The sequence below is a fragment of the Antedon mediterranea genome, chromosome 5 (genome assembly GCF_964355755.1).
Source record: "Antedon mediterranea chromosome 5, ecAntMedi1.1, whole genome shotgun sequence".
Taxonomy (NCBI): domain Eukaryota; kingdom Metazoa; phylum Echinodermata; class Crinoidea; order Comatulida; family Antedonidae; genus Antedon; species Antedon mediterranea.
The window spans coordinates 16710445-16733541 of NC_092674.1; the positions used below are offsets into that span (position 1 = coordinate 16710445).

Here is a 23097-nt window from a genome sequence, read left to right on the forward strand (position 1 = left end):
TATGGCAATCACAGAAAAAAATGGGACTAAAAGTCAATTCAACTTAACATAAGAATAATGCAAAACGATTCAACGGCAAGGTACTGTCATAACATTAACGATTCAACGGCAAGGTACTGTCATAACATTAACGATTCAACGGCAAGGTACTGTCATAACATTAACGATTCAATGGCAAGGTACTGTCATAACATTAACGATTCAACGGCAAGGTACTGTCATAACATTAACGATTCAACGGCAAGGTACTGTCATAACATTAACGATTCAACGGCAAGGTACTGTAATAACATTAACGATTCAACGGCAAGGTACTGTCATAACATTAACGATTCAACGGCAAGGTACTGTCATAACATTAACGATTCAACGGCAAGGTACTGTCATAACATTAACGATTCAACGGCAAGGTACTGTCATAACATTAACGATTCAACGGCAAGGTACTGTCATAACATTAACGATTCAACGGCAAGGTACTGTCATAACATTAACGATTCAACGGCAAGGTACTGTCATAACATTAACGATTCAACGGCAAGGTACTGTCATAACATTGGTTTAATCAGTGTAATTTTTAAGGAATAATTATTTTTTCACCTTCATCTACTATTAAGTTTATTTGTATGTTGAGATTATATACTTTGCTGAAACTGTTATTTTAAAGTTCTAATAAATAGCGTGGGAGGGTATTATTGATTATTCAATAACGACGGAGGTAATACAGTTGGAGTTGGCATTCAGGAAACTACATTTTTATTGTAATATACATTAAAATGCATACACCTATATTTTACATTTTTAAAATTTACCACTAAAATGAATATTGACAATCATTTGGTTGAGCTTTAAGAAGTGTTATGTTTTTCTTTTAAAAGTGGAACATCCCTGATTATATTTCACCCATTGTATTATCTGTAATAATTTTTCTATTGCAGGAAAATGCTCATTTTTGTATATCAGAAGCAATCATTTCTGCAGTTGAGCAAATAAAATGGAAACAGTTAACCATTCTTGACAGTAATCATGATTCTGATGCATCAGATGAAGAGATTCAAGAATTAAAGCAGCGTATTAGAATAAGAAGAAATGAACGACATTCTCAAAAAATTAGAGCCAAGTCTCTATTCAGTGATGGTGAGAGTAAAACAGATAGTAAGTAAGAGAATCATATTATTCACATTAAAAACCAGTTGGTAGACCAAAAACTACTGTACCTGGCGGAAGCATATACAAAGATTGTATCACCATAAGAGTCATGGAAATTATCAACAGATGATGATATTTAATATCTGCAATTTAGTAACATATGTATATGCGTCTGATAATCTGTTGTTGCAATTTTCCTGCAAATAGTTTTTCCATATACAAGGCATTTCTGGCTCTTTCAAATTTATACATATTTGTATTGGCTCAAAATCAATCAAGTCATATTTTTCCGCTTTTAAGTCCGCATACATAACATTAACCACTAACATAACTCAAATCAACCACTAATGTAACAGTAATCCCCGAACTGAGATATCCCTTTGCAAAAAAGCCGTATACGATCCGTATACGCTGAAAACGTATACGGATCGTATACGATTTCACTGTTTACATTATTTCCACTCTGTTGCTCCCACAAAGAGTTGGCATCGTATACGTTTAGCATACGTAACGTATACGTTGTTTATTCATGATAAGAATATCGTATACGGGACGTATACGAATAATATACGAACAAACTAGGCCATTTTATAAATTATAATAGCAGTAATGAGTAGAATAGAGCTAAATAAAACAACAAATACGTACGTAGGCTCTGGCCTAGGGTTAGGCCTAGCTAGCACCAGCCATTAGATAGGCCTAGTCTAGTAGTATTAATTATTAGTAAGTAGTAGGAGGAGCTAGGCCTAGTACATAAGATCATATTTATTTCTATATTTATTAGATAGCCTAGGCTACCGATAAAATTCAAACAACGTTTTTCGCAAGTAAATAAAGTACTAACAGGTATACTACTAGGTAGACCTAGAAAAAACAAGGGGCCATTTTCACAAATCGACGATGTTGTTTGCAGTTTTCATTTATAAAATATGACAGAGGTCAGTAAGTGCAGCCGCCGACGACGACCGAGCGTCGCTCGGTTGCCTACAGTTCCAACTCGTGGTCGACTCGGCTCCCGGGTGGCCAATCATGCATATCATCGAGTGAATCATCGGGTTCGTCGTTCTCAATTTGTCACGCCACGTGCGAGCTTTGGGTGGTCAAATTACATCGTTAATCGTACAATGTTAAGCGATATTATTCCGCGACGTGTGTTGTAGCAATGGAGATGGAGTAACAATAATTCGGCAAATAATGCCGAAGAGGAAAACCATGACCCAAAACAGAAGTGGGGTCATTGTATAATAATAATAATTATTATTTAACGATGAATACATTCGGATTTTGAATATGAAGTCGATCACTTCCGCCGAGGAAAAAAAAAACACAATTAGTGGTGATAGTAAATACAATTATATCGAATCTCAATTTATTCCCGGTAGCGAACAGATTGAATTGCTTTCATTTATCTCAGCGGTATTTCTGCTTGGTGATTAAGAAATCATAAAACATATCTTTCTTTATTTTCATGGTATTCCAATATGTTTAAAAAATAACTACCCTCAACTTTAAATAACAAATTAAATAAGTCTACTAAACATTGTTGATTTCCCATGGACCCAACAATACCCCAACTATTTCATTAATAATTGTTTCTTTGTAACAGTTTATTTGAAATCCTTGTCCTTTGTTAATTCAATTGCGTGACAATTAAATTAGATTGTACATGCTTATGCTGTATATTATGTAAAAAGATGATTCATGGTAATATGAGATTCTTAAAAAAAAAACACTTTGAATTCTCAAAATGTGTTCTATATCTTTATTTGGAGTTAGACTCGTACTACATTCATTAAAAGGATAAACAAATAGCCGGCAGGCGTGTGTACAGAGGGGGCACAAAAAACCTATTACCTGTACCTACTAATATTGTACACAGTTTTATTACATCCTTTTTTAAAGTAACACTAACAGTGCATATTCAATATTATAGTAAAACGTCAATACCTGGTTACGAGGCGGTATCAACTAGGCTCATAGTTGTTTACAACTCCACGCCAATGATATGAATAAAGCCTATCTTATTAAATAGTATCGCGCCCGCGCATATACAAAAAAAAGTTACAAAGGTTCACATATTTATATTAACGATTTTTTTTTTTAATTTACGAATTAAATAATAAAAATAATTAAATACCGCTCGGCTTATCAATGATGGAGGCATAAAAATAGGGGCGTAGGGTACCATTTTACCAGGGAGATGTAAAATAATTATTTAACAAACATTTAACTGGTTGGTTTTACGGTGTTCGCGTAAAATTTATCATTTGGATTTTTAAAGTTATATGTAGGTTATGTTAAATTGTATTTATCAGTGACAACTCTAGGAAATTTACAGCAATTAGTTCTGTATGCCTAAAATAGTAACTAAAATGCTCTAAATAAAAACGTCGGAGCTTCTTTTTTGTATTTCTGGCTGTTGAGTGTTTTGTTGACACCCCCTAACTCTGATGATATCCATAATGCATCGTATTTCCATTTCACCGTTGTTGATATACTACTAGCTAGAGTAGGTTATTAAAATAATACAATATTACCAAATCTAATATATGGGGGAAAGCTAGCTAGCTTATTTTCACAATGAGTGTACCACAGACTCTTTTCCTTGGCGTATTTTCCCCAGGCCTAGTTACTCTTAGTTTACTGAACTGCTAGAGCTGCTGCAGTAGCTATATACTGCATATTCGATATATACAATTACAATATGCCTATAGCCTAGCTAGCTAGAAGTCATCGAATTTACTATCTACCTAGTAGTGTAGGCTGGTATGTCGTTTATATGAATGTCGTGTATATTTTTTGTTAAAAGCAAACTTTGACTTTATTTCATATCTTGATAATATAAGGAATGAAAAAAAATATGTTGCCATTTTTTTCAAAAGACATTTAAAGGACCAAATTCAAGATGGCCGCCAACATTCAAATAACCCTATTAAAAATCAGAATATCACCTATAATACAAATTATGAATGTGGAACAAGTCCATTTTGATGGTATTACTGTACCCATTATACAATCCTAACTATGTAAAGCGATAATCTGTCGGCCATCTTGGATTTCAAAATGGCCGCCACTAAAAATTAAATTCTTTAAATAATTTTTTTTAAATATGTGTGCATAAATTGTTGTTTGTACACAATGTTCTAAAATTGTCACTTCTCACAGGATTGTAAATTGTAAATATAAGGCTGTCTAAAGTTGTCAATGTCCTCTATATAACAGATATATAATACCCCACTATGACTATTAAATAAAATAATTGTTCAAAGTTGGAGTTGCAAAAGTATGGAACAACTTAACAATTTATATCAAATATTCAACAACAATTACGTCTAACTAGAGGGTTAGACCTCTAGTTCGCTCGCTCCCCTCTAGGAAGTGTAAACGAAGGTTCTCGGAATGATAATGACTCGGGTAAAAAGGATTTAGAAGGACGTTCTCCTTGTACGTTTTCTGTCGGTTACTATTATTGAAAATGCTTGACATTCGAAAAACTAAACCTACTCTGCTTCACAGTGTCTTAGATGATTAATAACATTTTAAAGTATAGTGTTTATTGTTTTATAGGGCGGAGGTGGGGAGGCAGAGTTCATTTGAGGGAGATGCTTATTCGAGGGATTTTTTAGTTTTAATAATATCGTAACATTTATAATCAAATAAAATCCTCTAATAGATATTAAAAGTGGTAAAAAATTATAATAAATGCTTGGTAAATTATAGTTAACGGTGTAATGAATTATATTATAAATAGTATATACAATATTGTGTTTATAAATGTGGATGGGCGTTTTATTATCTATTAGATAGTTGGGTAGGAGGGGTGATGTTTTATTGGGGAGGCGTTTATTCAAATTAATACCATCATAATACATTATTTAATTTAAACATCTTTTGAAACTAACTTCCGCGACAGTGTAGGCCGTTTCGGCCCAAGAAGGAAGATGTTTTAGACGGCTTGCAATATGGGCCCTAATGGGACACAGATTGCCTACAGTTATTCCTGCCAGCTTTTCTCAATAAAACTCGGCTATCGGGATTTAATTTATTTTATTACTGTACCTTCACACGTGCGGTCCGATCCGAAAATAAACAAAAAACTAAAATAGCTATAGCCACTAACGACCAACTTAACTGAAACCAGGTAGTTGTTGCAAGGTGAACCTGTGAACTCATCGTGAATCCGGAAATTACTTTGACCGCGTACAATTGAAATTGAGTTGAAAATCTACCAATGAATCAGATATTTTGTTTTAAAACTAGATAGAATAGATAGAAATATGGAACAATATCGTAATAGTGAAAACTGTTTTACATTTTGCGGTACACCTAAGATAGTTCAGGTAGGTATCCAAGGCAGAAATTTGTTCCAAAGTTTTTCCATTGTGCTCGCCTATGTCAGAATTAACCATAATTTATATATATATAGATTCTAAATTACAGATCTCATTTCTTTTCATGAAACTGAAACTTGACAGGAGACAGGACCACAATATAAAACAAGTGCATTTATACCTTATTGTGAAATCCTGTATAAATATGTTAAATAATAAATGCGTTATTGCTATGTAATTCAATGTCTGAACCTTCAGGGTCATAGTCACCAGTATGGTTGGTAAGTTTTCAACCTGTCAACTTTTGGTAAAAGCTTGAAAGAAATACAGATACAGCTCTGCCTATAAATAACCTTGTAAATGAATGAACTCCTACTTCTCATCTTCTACAATCTCAACCAATTTCATTAGATATGTAGCATTATACACTCGTTTGATGAGTGCACATGGTTGTGGTATAAAAACTCATGTACTAGGGAAAGACAAGAATGCCTGGTGATGACTCTTGCCCGAGATGAGTGGAGGTGGACAGAGATGACATCAAAAAGCAATTATTATGTCGACCCGGTGAACTATATGGCTTTTGGACATGTATCATTGTGAAAATAGTGTTGAGGCAAGTGCTTTTGTTGAAACTGAACTTGTATTACCTATGCCACAAATATCTTAAATGGAAAACATCTCTAAAGGACAGAAGCACACTAATTCTGCTTTCTCTCTACAACTTGCTTCTACAAATGCAGACAGAGAAAGAGATTCTAAGTTAAGTATCATTTTGTTTGAAAGAGGCTGATCATAAAGACATTAACTTGAACACTGAGAGTCGACGAAATCTAAATGATGTGGTTAAACTATATTCCTATATATGTATATGAGAGGACATGTATGTGTGGGACTTGCTGGATTTACATCAATTGATCAGGGTCATTGAGCGTGCTATAATTGGAATAACACAAATTAATGATTTCATCAGAGCTGGCAAATCTAGTTAACATTTAAAGAGAGATGATATCCCGATTAATGAAGAATGCTGCAATTCGCACAAAGGTGTTTGTTGGCCATGGCATGATGAAATTGGACAGAAAATGTTTGAGGCATTGGTAAAAGGCAAACTGTCTATATGGTATCCTAAGAAAAAGACGAATATTGGAAAAAAATAAATATGACGGTGAATACAGGTCACAAACTTATCAAAGTAAAAGAGGACTCCTATAGAGATTATTTGCCGGTGAAATGAGGTATTTCAGTTATTTTGCCAATTTGTTTCTGAACAAGGTTGTTGGGAACGCAGATCAGTCTGTGGAAGTTTGATGGATACAGTTGTAGAGAATGAAGGAAGGTCAACTTACTGTATCGTATTCAAGATTAGAAATATTTCATTGAAGGACTTTGGCAGAGTTAGTTGTCATTTAACTGAAGAAGTTTATAAGATGTTTTAATATGAAGAAGTGTACTGTCAGTACTGTAGACCTCCTGATGGTCAACATTTTGTGTTAATCACCATGTTGTTGTCATAAGCATATCATTTTGTGTATTTCAATCTAATTTTATTTAACTTATACACGTTTTAATAAGAAATTTAACCCATTTTTAAAAAATGGCGGCCATTTTGTGTTAGGCCTATGACAACAACATTGGTGATTAATCATTTTATGTGATTTCAATCCACGTCATAACTTGCACATGTTTTAATAAGAAATTTAATCCATTTTTAAAAAATGGCGGCCATTTTGAAATTCAAAATGTCAGAATACTAATGAATATAGGTTTATAATAATTCTTATATAGCAGAGAACCCATATGAACTTAAAATATTATTCATAATGGGTGTTACTTTGTCCAATATGGTACATTTATTGGATATTTTACGTATTGGCGGCCATCTTGGATTTGACACCCTTAAGCTTTTTTTAAAAAAATGGCAACATATTTTTTTCATTACTTTACATCCTAAAGACACTAAATCAGCTGGAATTTTGCTTTTAACAAAAAAATAGTGGCCTACACTATAGGCCTACTGTAACTATAGGCCTACATCCCATTTTTTTTTTTTATGGCGAGTTAAAACCTGTAGCCAAAAAATCAACAATGATTGAAATGAAATCTGATCCATCCATGTGATGCATGCATGCAGCGCACATAACACAGGCACGTTTTGGGCGAATTTATTTGGATCATTCCATATAGTAGGGAGCCACATGTATTCTACATTTTTATTAAATCGTAATTTATGGATTTTACTTACTCGTTTTAAATTTAATATACTGCGGGCCCAATTTAATATTTATTTATTTCCAAGTACATTAATATTATTTGAAGCACTTTCAAATTAATAACAGCAAATTTTTTTTGTGATTCACTTATTAATGGAACATACAAAAGGTAAAGAAATAGCAGAGGAGATAAACAAGGCAGAACAGCCTGGGTGGGTTTTTATGCTTGCTAGAAAAACAACGTCTAGTAAAATACAGCACCAATTTTTTTCATTCGCGAAAACTATGAACTAAATCATCATAGAGAATTTAATGTACATATACCGACTGAAAAAAAAAAATTGTACACTAATTATTGAAGTCAAGATGCTCCTGCGATCGTAAACGTATGCTATCGTCGTCTTGTAAAAAGAGGGACAGTCCCTTTTCGCTTGGTGATACGATGCAGTTTGTATACACGCGTCGTCGTATACGGATCATATACGGATCGTATATGGAGCGTATAATTAGGAAGTTGTTTATAAATGATCGTATACGGTTCGTATATGTTTATTATGCGGGCAGGAACTTCCGAATTGACGTATACGTTTCGTATACGAAGTGGACTTCCTATACGAAACATATACGAAACGTATGTAAATCGTATACGTTCGTATACGGTTTTTTTGCAAAGGGATAGCCTGGAATAGGCAAAATCATGTTGACAAATATTTTATCGATTAAATCTAACCATTATGTATTCTAGAATCATACTGTGTTGGTTTTTTTTTAAATTTTTCAACCTAAAACAAGTAAAGGCTATGTTTTTGTAAGATGTCAAATTTTTCGCCTGTAGAATTGTCTTTTCAAAAGGTTCGTATGCTACCATTTTCTAAGAGAAATCTGGCTTGTTTGCTACGAATATAATGCTAATTTAAAGAGGTGATTTTTCATTGAACAATGATTTCAGTTGTTCTTCATCCTAACCAATGATAACTACTTTTTTAGTGATATAAACAAAAATATTTTCCTTAACGATGAACGCTGTATTCGATGCTGTGATTGGCCAATTGTGCTCATATGGCTTTAAAGCTCATGACTGCGCATGCTCACAATGTTGTAGCTGTCAAATATCCACACACACATGTGCAGTGGTTCAGAGGAGGAAGCAGGACACAACACGAGAGCAGTGTATACTTTACTTGGTAAAAAATTAAAATTAATAATGCCATGTAAAGATCAAGACAAAACTGAAGTATTATCGTGAGCAAATTGTCGGAATTTTATTAACATCTGATAACTAGCAATATAACAATAATAAAACTGTGTCCTCTTGTCCGTTGCAAGGGTGTTCATTCCGCGAAGGCCACAGTGGTAAACTTTGAACGCACATTTCTCCGAAACATAATCCAGAGAGTTCCAACACATACGTGTTTTAAATTTCACATAACTTTGTAATTAAAAGTCGGATTGCAATAATTGTTTTACCATAATAAAACAGATAATAACCTGCATAATAATGATATTATCTCAAAATTAAATATTTACGACATGTGACTGATCTGGCTTGTCCCTGCCACAAATAGGCATCAATTTTACAATATTTTGTAACTATTAAACATGTGCAAATCTTCTAATTCAGAGTCCTCGTATGACGTGATTTCAAATTGAAATAGTCCCACATTTTATGCAATAAATAGGAAAGGCTTTAAAAGTATATAATGAAAAAATCAATTTTGTTATGCTCTTTGTAAAAACAGAAAGAAGAATAACTAAATTTGAACTCGTCACTTTGCCGCGGAAATACAACAACATGCACATAATTATGTTATAATATATGAACGTCGACAATTATTATGCCATCCTATGACATGAATTAAATATGTTTACACTGCTGAATTGTACCTATTTTGTATCATACAGTATTTACAGAATACACTGTATATAACATATACTGTATATGTTATATACAGTGTCCCATCTTTAATCAAATTTTTAACATGATGGCGTCATAAAAGTGACATATAAAGATAAATATTTAAGAAGATAATTAGATTAAAAAAATTTGAAGAATTTTGGGCACTTAAATGTGAGATGCACTCTCTTTTAAATGCGACAAACATTTACGAAAGAGATAAAAATCTGACTTTTTGAATTCTGGCCATATTATGATGACGTCATGACATCAGATAGACAAAATTTGTATATGAATTCATATCTACAATTCAACAGCTTCCATAATAAATTTTAATTGTGCGGGTCACTTTTCATTCCGAGGAGCTATGACAGATTGAAATATACCGTATAGATAAAAATTAATCATACATTAGAATATTGCGTGCAGAAAAAGATTACCGTATGCCATTATTATCTGAAGAAAATAAAATTTTGTTACTAGTGTGTCTGTTTTGTGTCGCATAGGTGAAAATACTGGACCCGCCTTTTATTTCAATTTTTAACATGATGACGTCTTGACTTACTTGACTTAATTGCGTAATCCTCTTCGTATCCTTGCACACGTCATGTTGTTTTTACCGCGCCAGAAGTCTCTTTGTAGCGCGTTCTGTCCTGCTGTTAGTAGAGGTAGACTGGTATTATGTTTTAAGTAGTTGATCCTTCCATCTGTTTGGCGGACACCCTCTTGGTCTTTTGTTTTTAAGGTCTGTTTGTAACTTATGTTTAACATGTGTTTGGAGTGCGCCTAATCACATGTACGAACCAGCATATTCGTTCCTTTTGAATTATTTCAGAGATTGTTTCTTTTATTCCTAATCTGTCCCTTATGTCTTCATTTCTTAGTCTGTCCCAACGCGTAACACCAAGTATTGCTCTTAAGCATCTTATTTCAAATGTATTTAGCTTTCTGTTGTCATCGGTTTTTAGAGTCCATGTTTATGATGCATATGTCGCAATGGAGATGTTTAATGCATGTATAATCTAATTTTTAATTTTTTTCAATATTTCTTTTGCTCCATATCGGGACTGTTAGTCTTCCAAATGCACTTGCTGCTAGGGAGATTCGACGACAGACAAGAAAACGAACACTTGCTGTCTATGTGATGTTAGAATCTTGTGAAGTCATAACTTTGCATTTGTCTACATTGATCTTCATACCCCACTTGCTACACGCTATCTCAAGCTCTTCGGTCGACAGTTGTAATTTCGCAAAGATGCATGAAATTAGGGTGGTGCTGCATATCTTACATCTAGTGAGATGTTGCTGTTCAGATCAAATGAACGTTGAATACTATTTAGATCTTTCATAACAAATTCCAGAAAAATGTTAAAAAGTGTTGGTGATAGGAGACATCCTTGACGAACTCCCACTAGCACATCAAACCAGTTGGTAATCTCACCATCTATCTCACCACTGCACACTTGGTGTCACCATAAAGATTTCTGACGAGGTTGATGATCTTTGGATTGATACTGATGGTGCTGAGCATTTTCCAAAGGACTTATCTCCATATTGTATCAAATGTACAGGTACCTGGTGTTCTTTGCCCTTCCATTATCTGTCATATTACGAAAATTGGCATCCATTGTTCCTCTTCCTTCTCTAAATCCAAATTGGCTTTCTTCTACCGTTGCTTCAACTTTTTCTTTTATCCTATTTATAATTATTCTACAGAATACTTTACTGGGTTTTGAAAGTAAGGAAATTGCTCTATAATTTGATGGGTCTAGCTTGTCTCCTTTCTTGTGTATGAGTGTAATTAACATCGTTTGCCAATCTGTTGGTAGTGTCTCTTCTTCCCAGATGCAATCAGATATTCTCTTTAGTATTTTTTTTAGCATGATGACGTCATCAATTTTAAACACAAAGATAGCAATTTCGAAAGAAAATTGTCTGAGCAACAACATTTTAGCATGTTAAAAAGATTTGAATATGTAGCATATAGATGCACTCTCTTTTAAATGTGATGTACTATGACGCAAAAGATTAACATTGGACCTTTTTAGTTCAATTGGCCATATGATGACGTCACAACATCCGATCCGAAAAATTGTTACATGAATCGACATCGCTTCGATAATACATTTTAACCACGAGGGTCAGTTTTCATTCTGACGAGCTATAACATATTGAAATTTACTGTAAAGATAAAAATAAGTGATCCAGGTTATTCAAATTTTTTGACATGATGTCATTAAAATTAAAGTATTTGCAAAAGATATTTGATTGACCTAGACAATATTAAAATCTGGAGGGAAACGGAGTATGGGTTAGTGAGATGTGATGAGCTGTGACAAAAGATACAAAAATCCTATAAGGCGGCCATGATGACGTCACCACATCTGAGAGATCTTTCTTTTTTAATTTGAAATGATGTCAATCTTTTTTAAAATGACTAGGAAAGGCTGGAAAATCATAATTCAAGAGAAAAAAACATGATTTTTTTACTCCGTGCGCACTATATGCGTAAAATTGTTGGCACAGGTATTTTTGAAATGCGCAAATGTCATGAATCGCGTAGGAAGTTGAAATTAATTTTGCGCATTTTATTTAATTTTTATTTATTTCATAGCATCCTATTTTTATAATGTCAAAATTTGCTCTATATTATATTATGAAAAATGAATTTTTTTTCCAGAATTTATGATCAATTACCATAACATTTCATAAAATCGGATAAGTGCGGATAACCAACTAGATTTGAATTCGTCACTTTGACGAGTTCGGGTTATCCGCGGAAATGCAACAGGCACATCTTAAAATATATGAACGTCAACAATTATTATGCCATCCTATGACATGAATTAAATATGTTTACAGTGCTGAATTGTACCTATTTTGTATCATACAGCATATTACAGTATCTATATATAAATTTACGTAAGGGCAAAATTCGGTAAATCGCGCGTTATTTCTAGAATGTTTACTCGATGGTATATAAAGTTGGTTCGTACTTTCGGTACTGATTTTAACCACCTGATGTAACCCTGTTTACTAATTAAATTGAGTTCGATAATTAGTTATTGACAATTAAAACAAATTTAGGTTCAACGATTTGCCCCAAATAGGGGTGTTTTTCGATGTGGTATACACTGTCTAATGGATGTCCGTCTTGAAAACTACCCACAGACAATAATACGAGGATGCTTCGCATTTTCCTATCTCCTCCTACGATAATTGTTTTTAATGGCTGAAAACCGGTTGAACAGCTCGAGTACAGCATCATAGTAGAGGATAGGCCTACGGTGGTACGAAGGATCAACAACAACTTCGGGTGGGTAGGGTAGGAACCTACTTAAGTATGAATTGGCTCTAGAAACAATTGAAAACCATTAGGCCTACTAATTAAGTTGAGTTAGATAATTTAATATATATTAACGATTTAATCGAATTTATGATTTGCCCCGAATAGAGAGATGGTTTTCACAAATTGTTTAACATTATATAAACATATATACGTAGTAGTGTATCGTTACATGTAGGCCTACTGTACTATTTCAATCGACTAGGACGGTGATAGTTTCAATTACATCGCAATGTTTTACTGTGTTTAGTGGTATATTATTTGTAAAACATGAAAACAATTAATATTTCGTTACTAAATGGATAAAGAATATATTTAAAAATTGTTCCTCTTTGCACCCATCCTCTTCCCCATCCCCCAACCATAATGTTACATACAAAACACAAATTAAGTTTGTTTAAATTTGACTTAAACAATTGGGTCGTGTTCGTACGGTGGTTAAAATAAGCGCTTAATTTCACCCATGCCTCGGGTTATAAATTGAGCGTTGTTCGTACTTGAAATAGTTAACCGCTTAAATGCTTAATCGACGAATCACAAACCGGAAATTACGTTTTAAGGTCAGTTGTCTTTACAACCTACGACCCCATTTTTGCACGCTAGTTTCGTGTTGTATATTTTTTACTCGCGATTTTTCTTTACAATAACAATTACTTGCTACCTTTTACACTGCTTATCCTTGCGACAAACCTTATGCCTCTTAACGCTGATAATCCTACCGAAATATGCCTTCTCCTGACGACCATTATTTTACTCATTGACGAAGAATTTGAGCCCAATGTTACACGACGGAAACACCACCGACCAGCTAGGCCTACTAAGCGGGGTGTATTCCTAAGCGGTTTACACCACCAACAAGGACAGCACCAGCTGACGATCGCTCTCGAAGCGTGTATGGAAGAGCTTCGTAGGTGAAATGACGGGCCTAGGCAGCGAACGTTTGTCAAAATTTGACACATTGCCTCTATCGGAGATTTATTATCCTCGAAGGCCGAGTATAATTGGATTATCGCTGAAATAACCTGCAAATTTGGTGAACATTTTGCCTCGAATTTTTTGTAGCCTGAGGTTATTGACGATTAAAACGAATTTAGGTTCAACGATTTGCCCCAAATAGGGGTGTTTTTCGATCGTGGTATACACTGTCTAATGGATGTCCGTCTTGAAAAATACCCGCAGACGATAATACGAGGATGCTTCGCATTTTCCTATCTCCTCCTACGATAATTGTTTTTAATGGCTGAAAACCGGTTGAACAGCTCGAGTACAGCATCATAATGTTGAAGACAGGCCGATTTTCTTTAAAAAATACTATTTTGATAGATTTATTATACGTTTATACAAATGTATTGATTTGCGATGAATGGAATATTCCAATCTCTGTTCCACAAGTGTCTATTCCCTCAGGCGTCGTAAAGACAAGTACGGTACTGTATACTCATAACAGAAATTCGATCCATTTTTTTTTCAATCTGTGCTGCAGAGGTTGAATATAGATTTTTTTTAAACGGATAATGAGCTAGCGTTTTCAGTCGCCGTATATATTATGTACAAATCTTTATTATTGCAGTTAAACCACCCACATCATCACCCTTTCCTCACTGGCATGAGTAGCGTTGTAAAGCCAGTAGAGGATAGACCTACGGTGCATCACATGCCCTAAACGCAGAACAACTTTGGTGGGTAGGGTAGGAACCAACTTAAGTATGAATTGGCTCTAAGAAACAATTGAAAACCATTAGGCCTACTAATTAAGTTGAGTTAGATAATTTAATATTTATTGACGATTAAATTGAATTTATGATTTGCCCCGAATAGAGCTGGTTTTCACAAATTGTTTTACATAAATATAAACATATACACGTCGTAGTGATGTATCGTTACATGTACTGTACTATTTCAATCGACTAGGACGGTGATAGTTTCAACAAAGTATTACATCGCAATGTTTTACTGTGTTTAGTGGTATATTATTTGTAAAACATGAAAACAATTAATATTTCATTACTAAATGGATAAAGAATATATTTAAAAATCCTCTTCCCCATCCCTCAACCCTAATGTTACATACAAAACACAAATTAAGTTTGTTTAAATTTGACTTAAACAATTGGTCTCATTTTGTGACAAGTTTCTCTTTCGGAAGTAATTCCCAGGGTGCTAATTTTAGTGCTGAAAATTTTATTTTGTAGTTTGTTATAGTACTGTAGTACATTTAACCCCTTTCAGAATACATATGTTTGTAGTGTTTTTTTTTTACCAAATGATAATTTTTATTTCAGCTACTACAACCTCGAGCAGTGGAGAAAATTCGCCAGTAGAAAGCTCTGATTTAGGTATGACTTTTGTGTTTGATTAGCCCACTCCTGCCAGCTTATTGGACCTTGTAATGATTTTGGACATTTTCATCCAATACCAATAGCTTAGATGCACAGTGTGAATTTAAAAATTACACATGCAATTTATGGGGTACACAGAATTAACCATTCCTATCTGTAATAAAATTGACTTAATTAATATTCATTGCGTATCTCTGATATCCTTTATCGATTTTCTCCCAAATTTCAATATATTTTGTTACTCTTTTCATTATTGTTACACAAACTCTTTATTTAATCATCATATTTGTTTCTTTCTGCACAGATTTTGTCTGCCGCTTATTTCAAAAAGTTGAATTTTAGTTATTTTCAAATGTTCACTTTTCCATATGTGAAGATTGGAATTAAATAATGAAGGAATGAGTGAATGAATTAAAATGTTATACACAATAGTCCAATAATGTCTGTAAAGTTGGTTACTAGTTCCTAGTTCCTTATTCAAATTAAATGAAAGGGACAGTCACAAATATATAAAAAAACAGATTTTAATACCTAATATTTGAGTTGTTATTGCATCAACATTTTAGCCTTGACCTCTACTTCTTCTGGTCAAATAATTGTAAATATTTTGGTATGGATCGATGACCTTTGACCTACTCTACCATTAGCTGCCCTAGTTCCGCAATTTTTAAAATTAATTTTTAATTTGTTTGTTTTTGAAAAATATAAGTAAGTCAAGTGTTATAACGTTCGTAAAGCTAGTTACTTATTCGCCGTAGACGGCGTAGATGCAAAAACGAAAATAGGGTGGCAAATGGTAGAGTAGGTCAAGGGTGATCGATCCATATCAAAATATTTTGAAAATATTAAGTAGGTCAAGTGTTATAAGGTTCGTAAAAGCTAGTTACTTATTCGCCGTAGAGGGCGTATATGCAAAAAAGTTCGCGGAAATAAGATAAATTAGGTTAAGGGTCATTGATCCATACCAAAATATTGAGTAGGTCAAGTGTTATAAGGTTCGTAAAAGCAAGTTACTTTTCGTCGTACAGGGCGTAGATGCAAAATAGTTTGTGAAAGTAGGGTGGCAAATGGTAGATTAGGTCGAGGGTCATCGATGCATACCAAAATATTTTGAAAAATTAAATAGGTCAAGTGTTATAACATTCGAAAAAGCTAGTTACTTACTCGCCATAGAGGGGGTAGATGTAGATTTTTTTTCTACCAAGATCCATTTACTATATTAATTTATGTCAAAAAACAGCTGCAGTAAATTAATCAATCATACAACAAATTAAAAAGAAAATTATACCATTAATTTTATTTAAATAATTAACTTTTGAAATACAATATTTTTCACCTAATTTTCAATATATCAACACATAATAATGTGTGACACTAAAAATGTATGTTCTATTTGATTTTTGTATCAAAATGTTCCAAATACTAAGGTTTGTATTAGCTGTAATAAAATATTTGTTTAATAGGTTGTCAAAAAAACATTATTGCCATTTTTTATTGCTATTTTTTTACTATATTAATTAAAAAACGGTTGCATTTTGTGTTTATCCAATGATTGATATTAATCATAATCACTGTAATGAATCAGATGAATCAAAAAGTTCTCTACTGCACCTCGCTTGTTGTACACATAGTATTTATTGAATATATTCTCTGCATGACTTGTAATGTGTTAACATGCATTTGCAGAGCAACACACATCTGACAGGCTCTACGACAGCCAATTGACACAGGTCAGCAATAATAACTGGATTAAATGCGACATCATTATGGCAAGCTGGAGCGGATCCAAACATTTTCTAAAAGAAAGATCCAGAAAAAAAGGGTACTTTAACCAAGGACATAAATTGTTTTTTGCAGCGTACATTCGCATTCTTTACGTAGGTATTTATGACTTTTAACAGATTGTGTTTGTACATAATAAATATGACACACAAGACCCGTTAAAAGTAATATCCAGGATTCTGAATGCTTACGTATAATGTATGTTTTATTCATTCATATACAAAGTAACACCCAATTGGATCGACGAGCTGGATGACTCAGTAGGCTTGTATTCCTACTTGACAATTTTTTTAAAATATTTTTTTTAGTTTGAGAGAGATTATTTAGAGGGTTAGGTTTTTAATATTTAGGACGAGTTTTATTATTTATGTTTTTCATCAAGACAAGTTCATAGTTGATAAAACTAAGCCGTCAGACAGATAGATGCAACACCGATGCCACATACATGACCAATGACCCATCAACTACAGTCATTCTCCAAGCACAGAAACATAACACAAAAGTATGTGCAACATCAAAACAGACATGTACCAGTAGATTGAAATCCTTTCACCATGCCTTCAACAAACACTGCATGTAGCCAAAGTAATTGTACCTGGTCATTTTGCTAACACCTTCATCTTTTAATTATTGTGCACCGGCACAACATCTATAAATGTACAGGTAGCCCCTTTCATCTGGCTAGACGCAACACATGGTATCTATCTCTAGTTCCGAAAAACTCTGGGTATGGTTACTTTGTTCAGAAAAATGCAGGTTTGTGTTATTTATATTATCTATAAGTATGAAGAAGAACTGACTGTAAAGATGGATTTGAAAAAATGATACCCATGGATCAATGAAAAATAGTGCATAACAACAACAACAGCCCGGCGGTCCTACTAAACACCACAAGATACCACCAGATACCACCAGATACCTACTAGAGCAATAAATCTTACCACCAGAGAGCAGCCACCTGTTTGGAATTGATTATTAAGGGTATATTGCAAATTTCAAAGCTTAATTCTTTCAGAAACTGATAAAAATTGAAGTTTAAAGTTGAATTTCTCGCCGTCTTATTCTAGAACCGAATGCGTTTGATAAACATTAGCAACGAAAAGAATGCATTCATCCGTGTCTCTTGCGTATTGTATTCAACGGTCAACTATGAGGCGCTACCGATGCTTTTTTGTTACCTTAGTCAGTCACATAAAATACACCAATCGCGCGATTAGTCTTTCTTTTGACATTATGTTTTTATCATGTTTTGTATGTCAAAATCGGTAACGATAACATAACAAATAGCATACGATAACATTTTTTTTGCACATTAATTTTAATTATTTCCCTTTGTTGCAGACTCATCCAAAATTTCAAGGTCATTATTTAGCTTTACTAATTCAATCTCTCTTATATTATATAGCATTAAGAGCTTAGCAATTAAATAAAAAATGTTGTATATTTTCTATTTCACCAGATTTCTTTAGACATAAAATACACGGTAATATCAAGTTAAAACTTCTGTTTTATTTTCTCTTTCCACATTCCTATTCTATAATGAGTTTACTCTATTTTAACATACGATTACCATCACTGACAAAAGGTAGTTGGCATTCAGTTTTATTTATTTTTAATAAATGTTATAGTGTACAGAAACGAATTTCTGATTTTATTTGACCAAATAAATTCATCGGTAGCGCCTTGAGACATGGATGAATGCGTTCGTTTCGTTGCTATAATGTTTGTTTCTTCCTATTTTTTATACATACTAAGATAACCCATAAAGCTAGCTGAAAAAGCTTATTTCCAATAGGGTCGTCCTGATTTGAAATTTTAAAAAAAGGTTCATAATAATGCACACATCATCATGTAGGGTTTAAAAAACTTATTACCATGAGTATTTTCTTGTGTGTATAGGCATATGAAAACTCAGTTTTCAAGAAATCTAAAAAATATAGACCCCATAAATCTCTCAATATTACGTTATATAGTGCCAGAGGCATAGGCTAGTTGCTGTCTGTGGGTGCGAAAAAATGCGGGCCGATCTGTAAGAAAATTTTGAAAAATAAAGCTTCTAAGTCCCGGAAATTGGACTTATAAATTGATATATGAACAAAATTACTGGCCTAGGTTGCTCTGAAAAAAAAAAACTTCCTCCAAAAGTCCTCAATTCATACCATTCAACAACAATGCATTTATCATCAACCTTCAATGCATTCATTCATCACGAAGTCAAATCTGTGGTCGTCAAGTCAAACGATTCATCGCAAAATCATTCATCATGAACACAAAACGTTCATCGCGAAATCAAACCCTTCACGTGAAGTCAAATTGTTTATCGCTAGACCAATCATGGTGAAACCAAACCAATCATCATGAAGCTAGCTGTTTCAAAACCCTTCATCCCCAAGTCGTTCATCCCCAACTCGTTCATCCCCAAGTCGTTCATCCCCAACTCGTTCATCCCCAACTCGTTCATCCCCAACTCGTTCATCCCCAACTCGTTCATCCCCAACTCGTTCATCCCCAACTCGTTCATCCCCAAGTCAGTTTAGCTAACTCGAACCCCAACCAACTTGTGCTAACACTAACTGGTACCTAATTATATGTCTCACTTGTACCCATAATTTGGTGTACTCGTACCCATTATTATTGTTGTTGTATGTGAATGTCTTGTCAAATTGAATTTTTGGAAGGGTCTATAATGATCAGTTTCGGCTGAACGGGCCATCCTCGTAAAATAATGTTAAAATAAATAAAATATAATTTGTTGTCTTACTCGTACCCATTGGCTTGCGGCATGATGTATGGGGTGCGATCACATTTTCGTCGTTTATATAGATTTTACGTGATAGGAGCTAGATTATTTTACCGTGTGAATATTTTATATACAGGTCCCGGAGATGTCAATCAAAATTTTGTAATCACCATTTAATCATTCAATTAGGCATATACTGTTAAAATTATTATGAAACCATCAATATTATCCAGTTAATGCTTGCTGTACAAGAAAGACAACCTTAAATCGTAAAGCAAATGAAGATATGTACTGTGAGACAGGGGAGATATACCACAATATGCCGTTACCATCTTTATGAAGAATTGTTTGATTCATCTGACAGTGATTATAATTACTAATTATCATTGGATAAATACAAATGTTCCTGTTTTATGGGATAATGGATTTTCTAGTTTGAAAATGTACCATTACAGCAAGTAGAAATAGTTTGCCTAACAATTTTTATATCTTCAGAATGATTTCTGTGACTTCATTTCTATTGTTTAGAGCAAATTCATAATATTAAATCGTTTTGGTGGAAACTTGACAGTTTCGCTGTCCTGCTCGGACAGCTTCTTCAGAAGAAATGACAAATATGTCATTAAACAGATTGAACATAAATTAATCATAAAATGATATGATGATGATAGAATGAAAAATGATGTTTTTACATCAAAAAACAATTTTCTGGCAATACTTGCTTTGCAGTATTAAATGGAGGCTGACACCCGCCCCCCCCCCCTGGTGCATAAAAAAATGTATTATAAAATTTTCATGAACTGCAACATTACGTACTGAACTAAATGGTCTGATCTATTTACGGATATACAATCTTTGATGAAACAAGTTATGTCTTCTTTTACTTTATAGAACATTTTGATAGTAGCAGTGCCTCATCAGAAGAACTGACTGAGAAAAGTAGCAATTTAGAATCTATGACAACAAGTGGACTATCAGGCTCAATGGCATCACTGTATTCAGGTAACAAGGAAGTTGTAGTCTGTGTGATTTTTTTCTCTATTTAGTGTCAAGCAGTCCGATTAGGTCTATGTAAAGGAGTGTTTGCAGGTGCAAATGATGGGAACTTATGATTTGGAAATTACAGTTATATACAAATCTGGATCTGCCACTGGTCACATTAAATTTGCTTTTATCCGAGATGGGCTTCTTTTCGAAAGATGACTTGAGGTTTCACAGTATATTTTTTGATCTATTTTTATTGTATAATAATATTGTTTGTGTACATTTTCCCAGTTCTTTGTTTGTATGGCCCAAGTGAAAATTGTCTTGAGAAACTCAAAATTGTATATTGTTCATAATAAACATTAAATGGGATTTACAGTTTTTTAAACTATTACTGTAGAGTTTACCATTTACCGAGTGAGTTCTCTTTGATTGGTTTTGAGTTATTGTAACCATTGATCAGATAGTGGCAGTTATAAAAAATACAGACGCCCATATTCTTAAACCGAACTTTAGTCGTAGTACGAGCTAAAACTTTTTTTCATTTTAATTCTTAAACCGAAGAACTAATACAATATAATAATTACCGTCACGATTGTAAGCCTGATCTGTGTGAAAGAGTCCACTATATAACGCCTGCTTACGCAGCGAAGCAAGGATAATTCGGGACATTTTGCTTGATTGAGAAAGACTGTGTCAATTATTATTTTATGCATCGTAAATAAAAACCAATAAAACTAAACGACGGACACAAAAAAACATCAGAAAACATGTGCACGCATGGTATGTTTTCAATTTTTAAATTCTTTTTAAAGTCTGTTACAGATATTTCAATTTTTTTCATTACCACTTTGTTTTCTTCATGTGTGCATTTACTTTACACCGCCGTTCCGCAACCTATGGGTTGAGAAAAAAAAATGATTCGCGAAAATTGTTTCAATTGGGAATCGACGTATTTGACGCATAGTTCGTTGTTAATATATAAGAGGGGAATCCCTTTTAGGACGTGGATTTAACAACCTACCAAAATGGTTCTCCAACGCTGTTTTTCTGTAGTTTGCAAAGGAGTGTGTAACTTGACTGAAAAACTGTGAACTCAGTGGGAACTTTTACAATACACATTAGAATATTAGAAAGAACAATATAAACAGGTCCATCCCAAATTACACTCATAGCGATGTTGTTCAGGCCCTAGCCAGGGGAAATCTTTATGGTTCGGGAGAACCCCTTGACGTTAGCATTGAACGCAAATGTGTTTACCGTTTTGCCAATGGCTAAGCTCGCTAATATTAGAGACGTGTCATTTCCGGCCAACTAGAGGTGCCATTTATCATGATTTTTACGTGCGAGAGTACCATTTCCAGCCATCTAGGGGTGTCAAAATTCGCCACAGTAAGCTCAATACGCAATGTTCCTTTAATCAAAATCCTTTAACAAAACTGACAATTGCCCTTCACCTTCCACAGATCTAACCATTAAAGTCTGTCACAGATATTTAAATTTTTCACACTTTGTTTCTTTGTGTGTATATTTACTTTACACCATGGACAAATCTAAACATCTGTTGATGAAAAAAATGATGCCATGGCATCATTTTTTTTTAAGTCTGTCACAGACATTTCAATTTTTTTGCAACACTTCTTCGTTTCTTTGTGTGTGCATTTACTTTACAACACAGACAATCAAACAATAATCATATCACCATTTTTTAAATCAGCAACTATTTCCTCTAATTCTAAGAAAGATGTACCATCTTCTATCACATAGTCTACTTTAAATTCATCCTCTACCATATCTACAATATTGCCATCCCACCACTTATCGTGATTGTTCCATAGGTGTTGGATTTTTTTTCCAATCAGAATGTGATGTGATGTGACGTAATAATTTTATGTATTTGATTAGATTGATTGGTTGATACATTACTTAAGTTTATTAGTGTTTATAAGTTGATTGTTGTTGAACTTCTTCCCTGCAGATGAAAAGCAGAAGAGAGTTGGGTCTGCTTTCTGTGATAGAAATTGTTTTCGGATGTTAAGTTTTTAAGGCAACTAAACATTTTATGGCGGTGTTAAGTCTTCCGTATAGATTTAGCAAAAGAATCGAGTGGGTGCATTGCTCAATGGAATTCGTTCAGTTCCTTGTTTTCCTTTGCTTGTCTAAGTTGAGCATTGACAACTTTGTTTGCTACACATCTATCTGTCATAGTGTTAGCTACGTTGTTTATTACACTGTTTTTTCCTTCATCGAGTGGCTCAATTAAGTGATTTACCACTTTAACATATGCATCTGCTGTTCCAGACGCCATTTCTCCAATGC

The 23097-nt window shown here is 33.8% G+C and overlaps 1 protein-coding gene across 1 annotated transcript in view; it reads left to right on the forward strand.

Annotated features, from left to right (window-relative positions):
- Positions 1 to 23097, forward strand: part of LOC140048489 (run domain Beclin-1-interacting and cysteine-rich domain-containing protein-like) — a 106892-nt gene that overhangs the window by 48788 nt on the left and 35007 nt on the right. Inside the window, exons 7-9 of the mRNA XM_072093220.1 lie at positions 939 to 1155; positions 15216 to 15269; positions 20686 to 20796. Coding sequence (XP_071949321.1) covers positions 939 to 1155; positions 15216 to 15269; positions 20686 to 20796 — 382 coding nt within the window. The remainder of the gene's footprint in view (positions 1 to 938; positions 1156 to 15215; positions 15270 to 20685; positions 20797 to 23097) is intronic.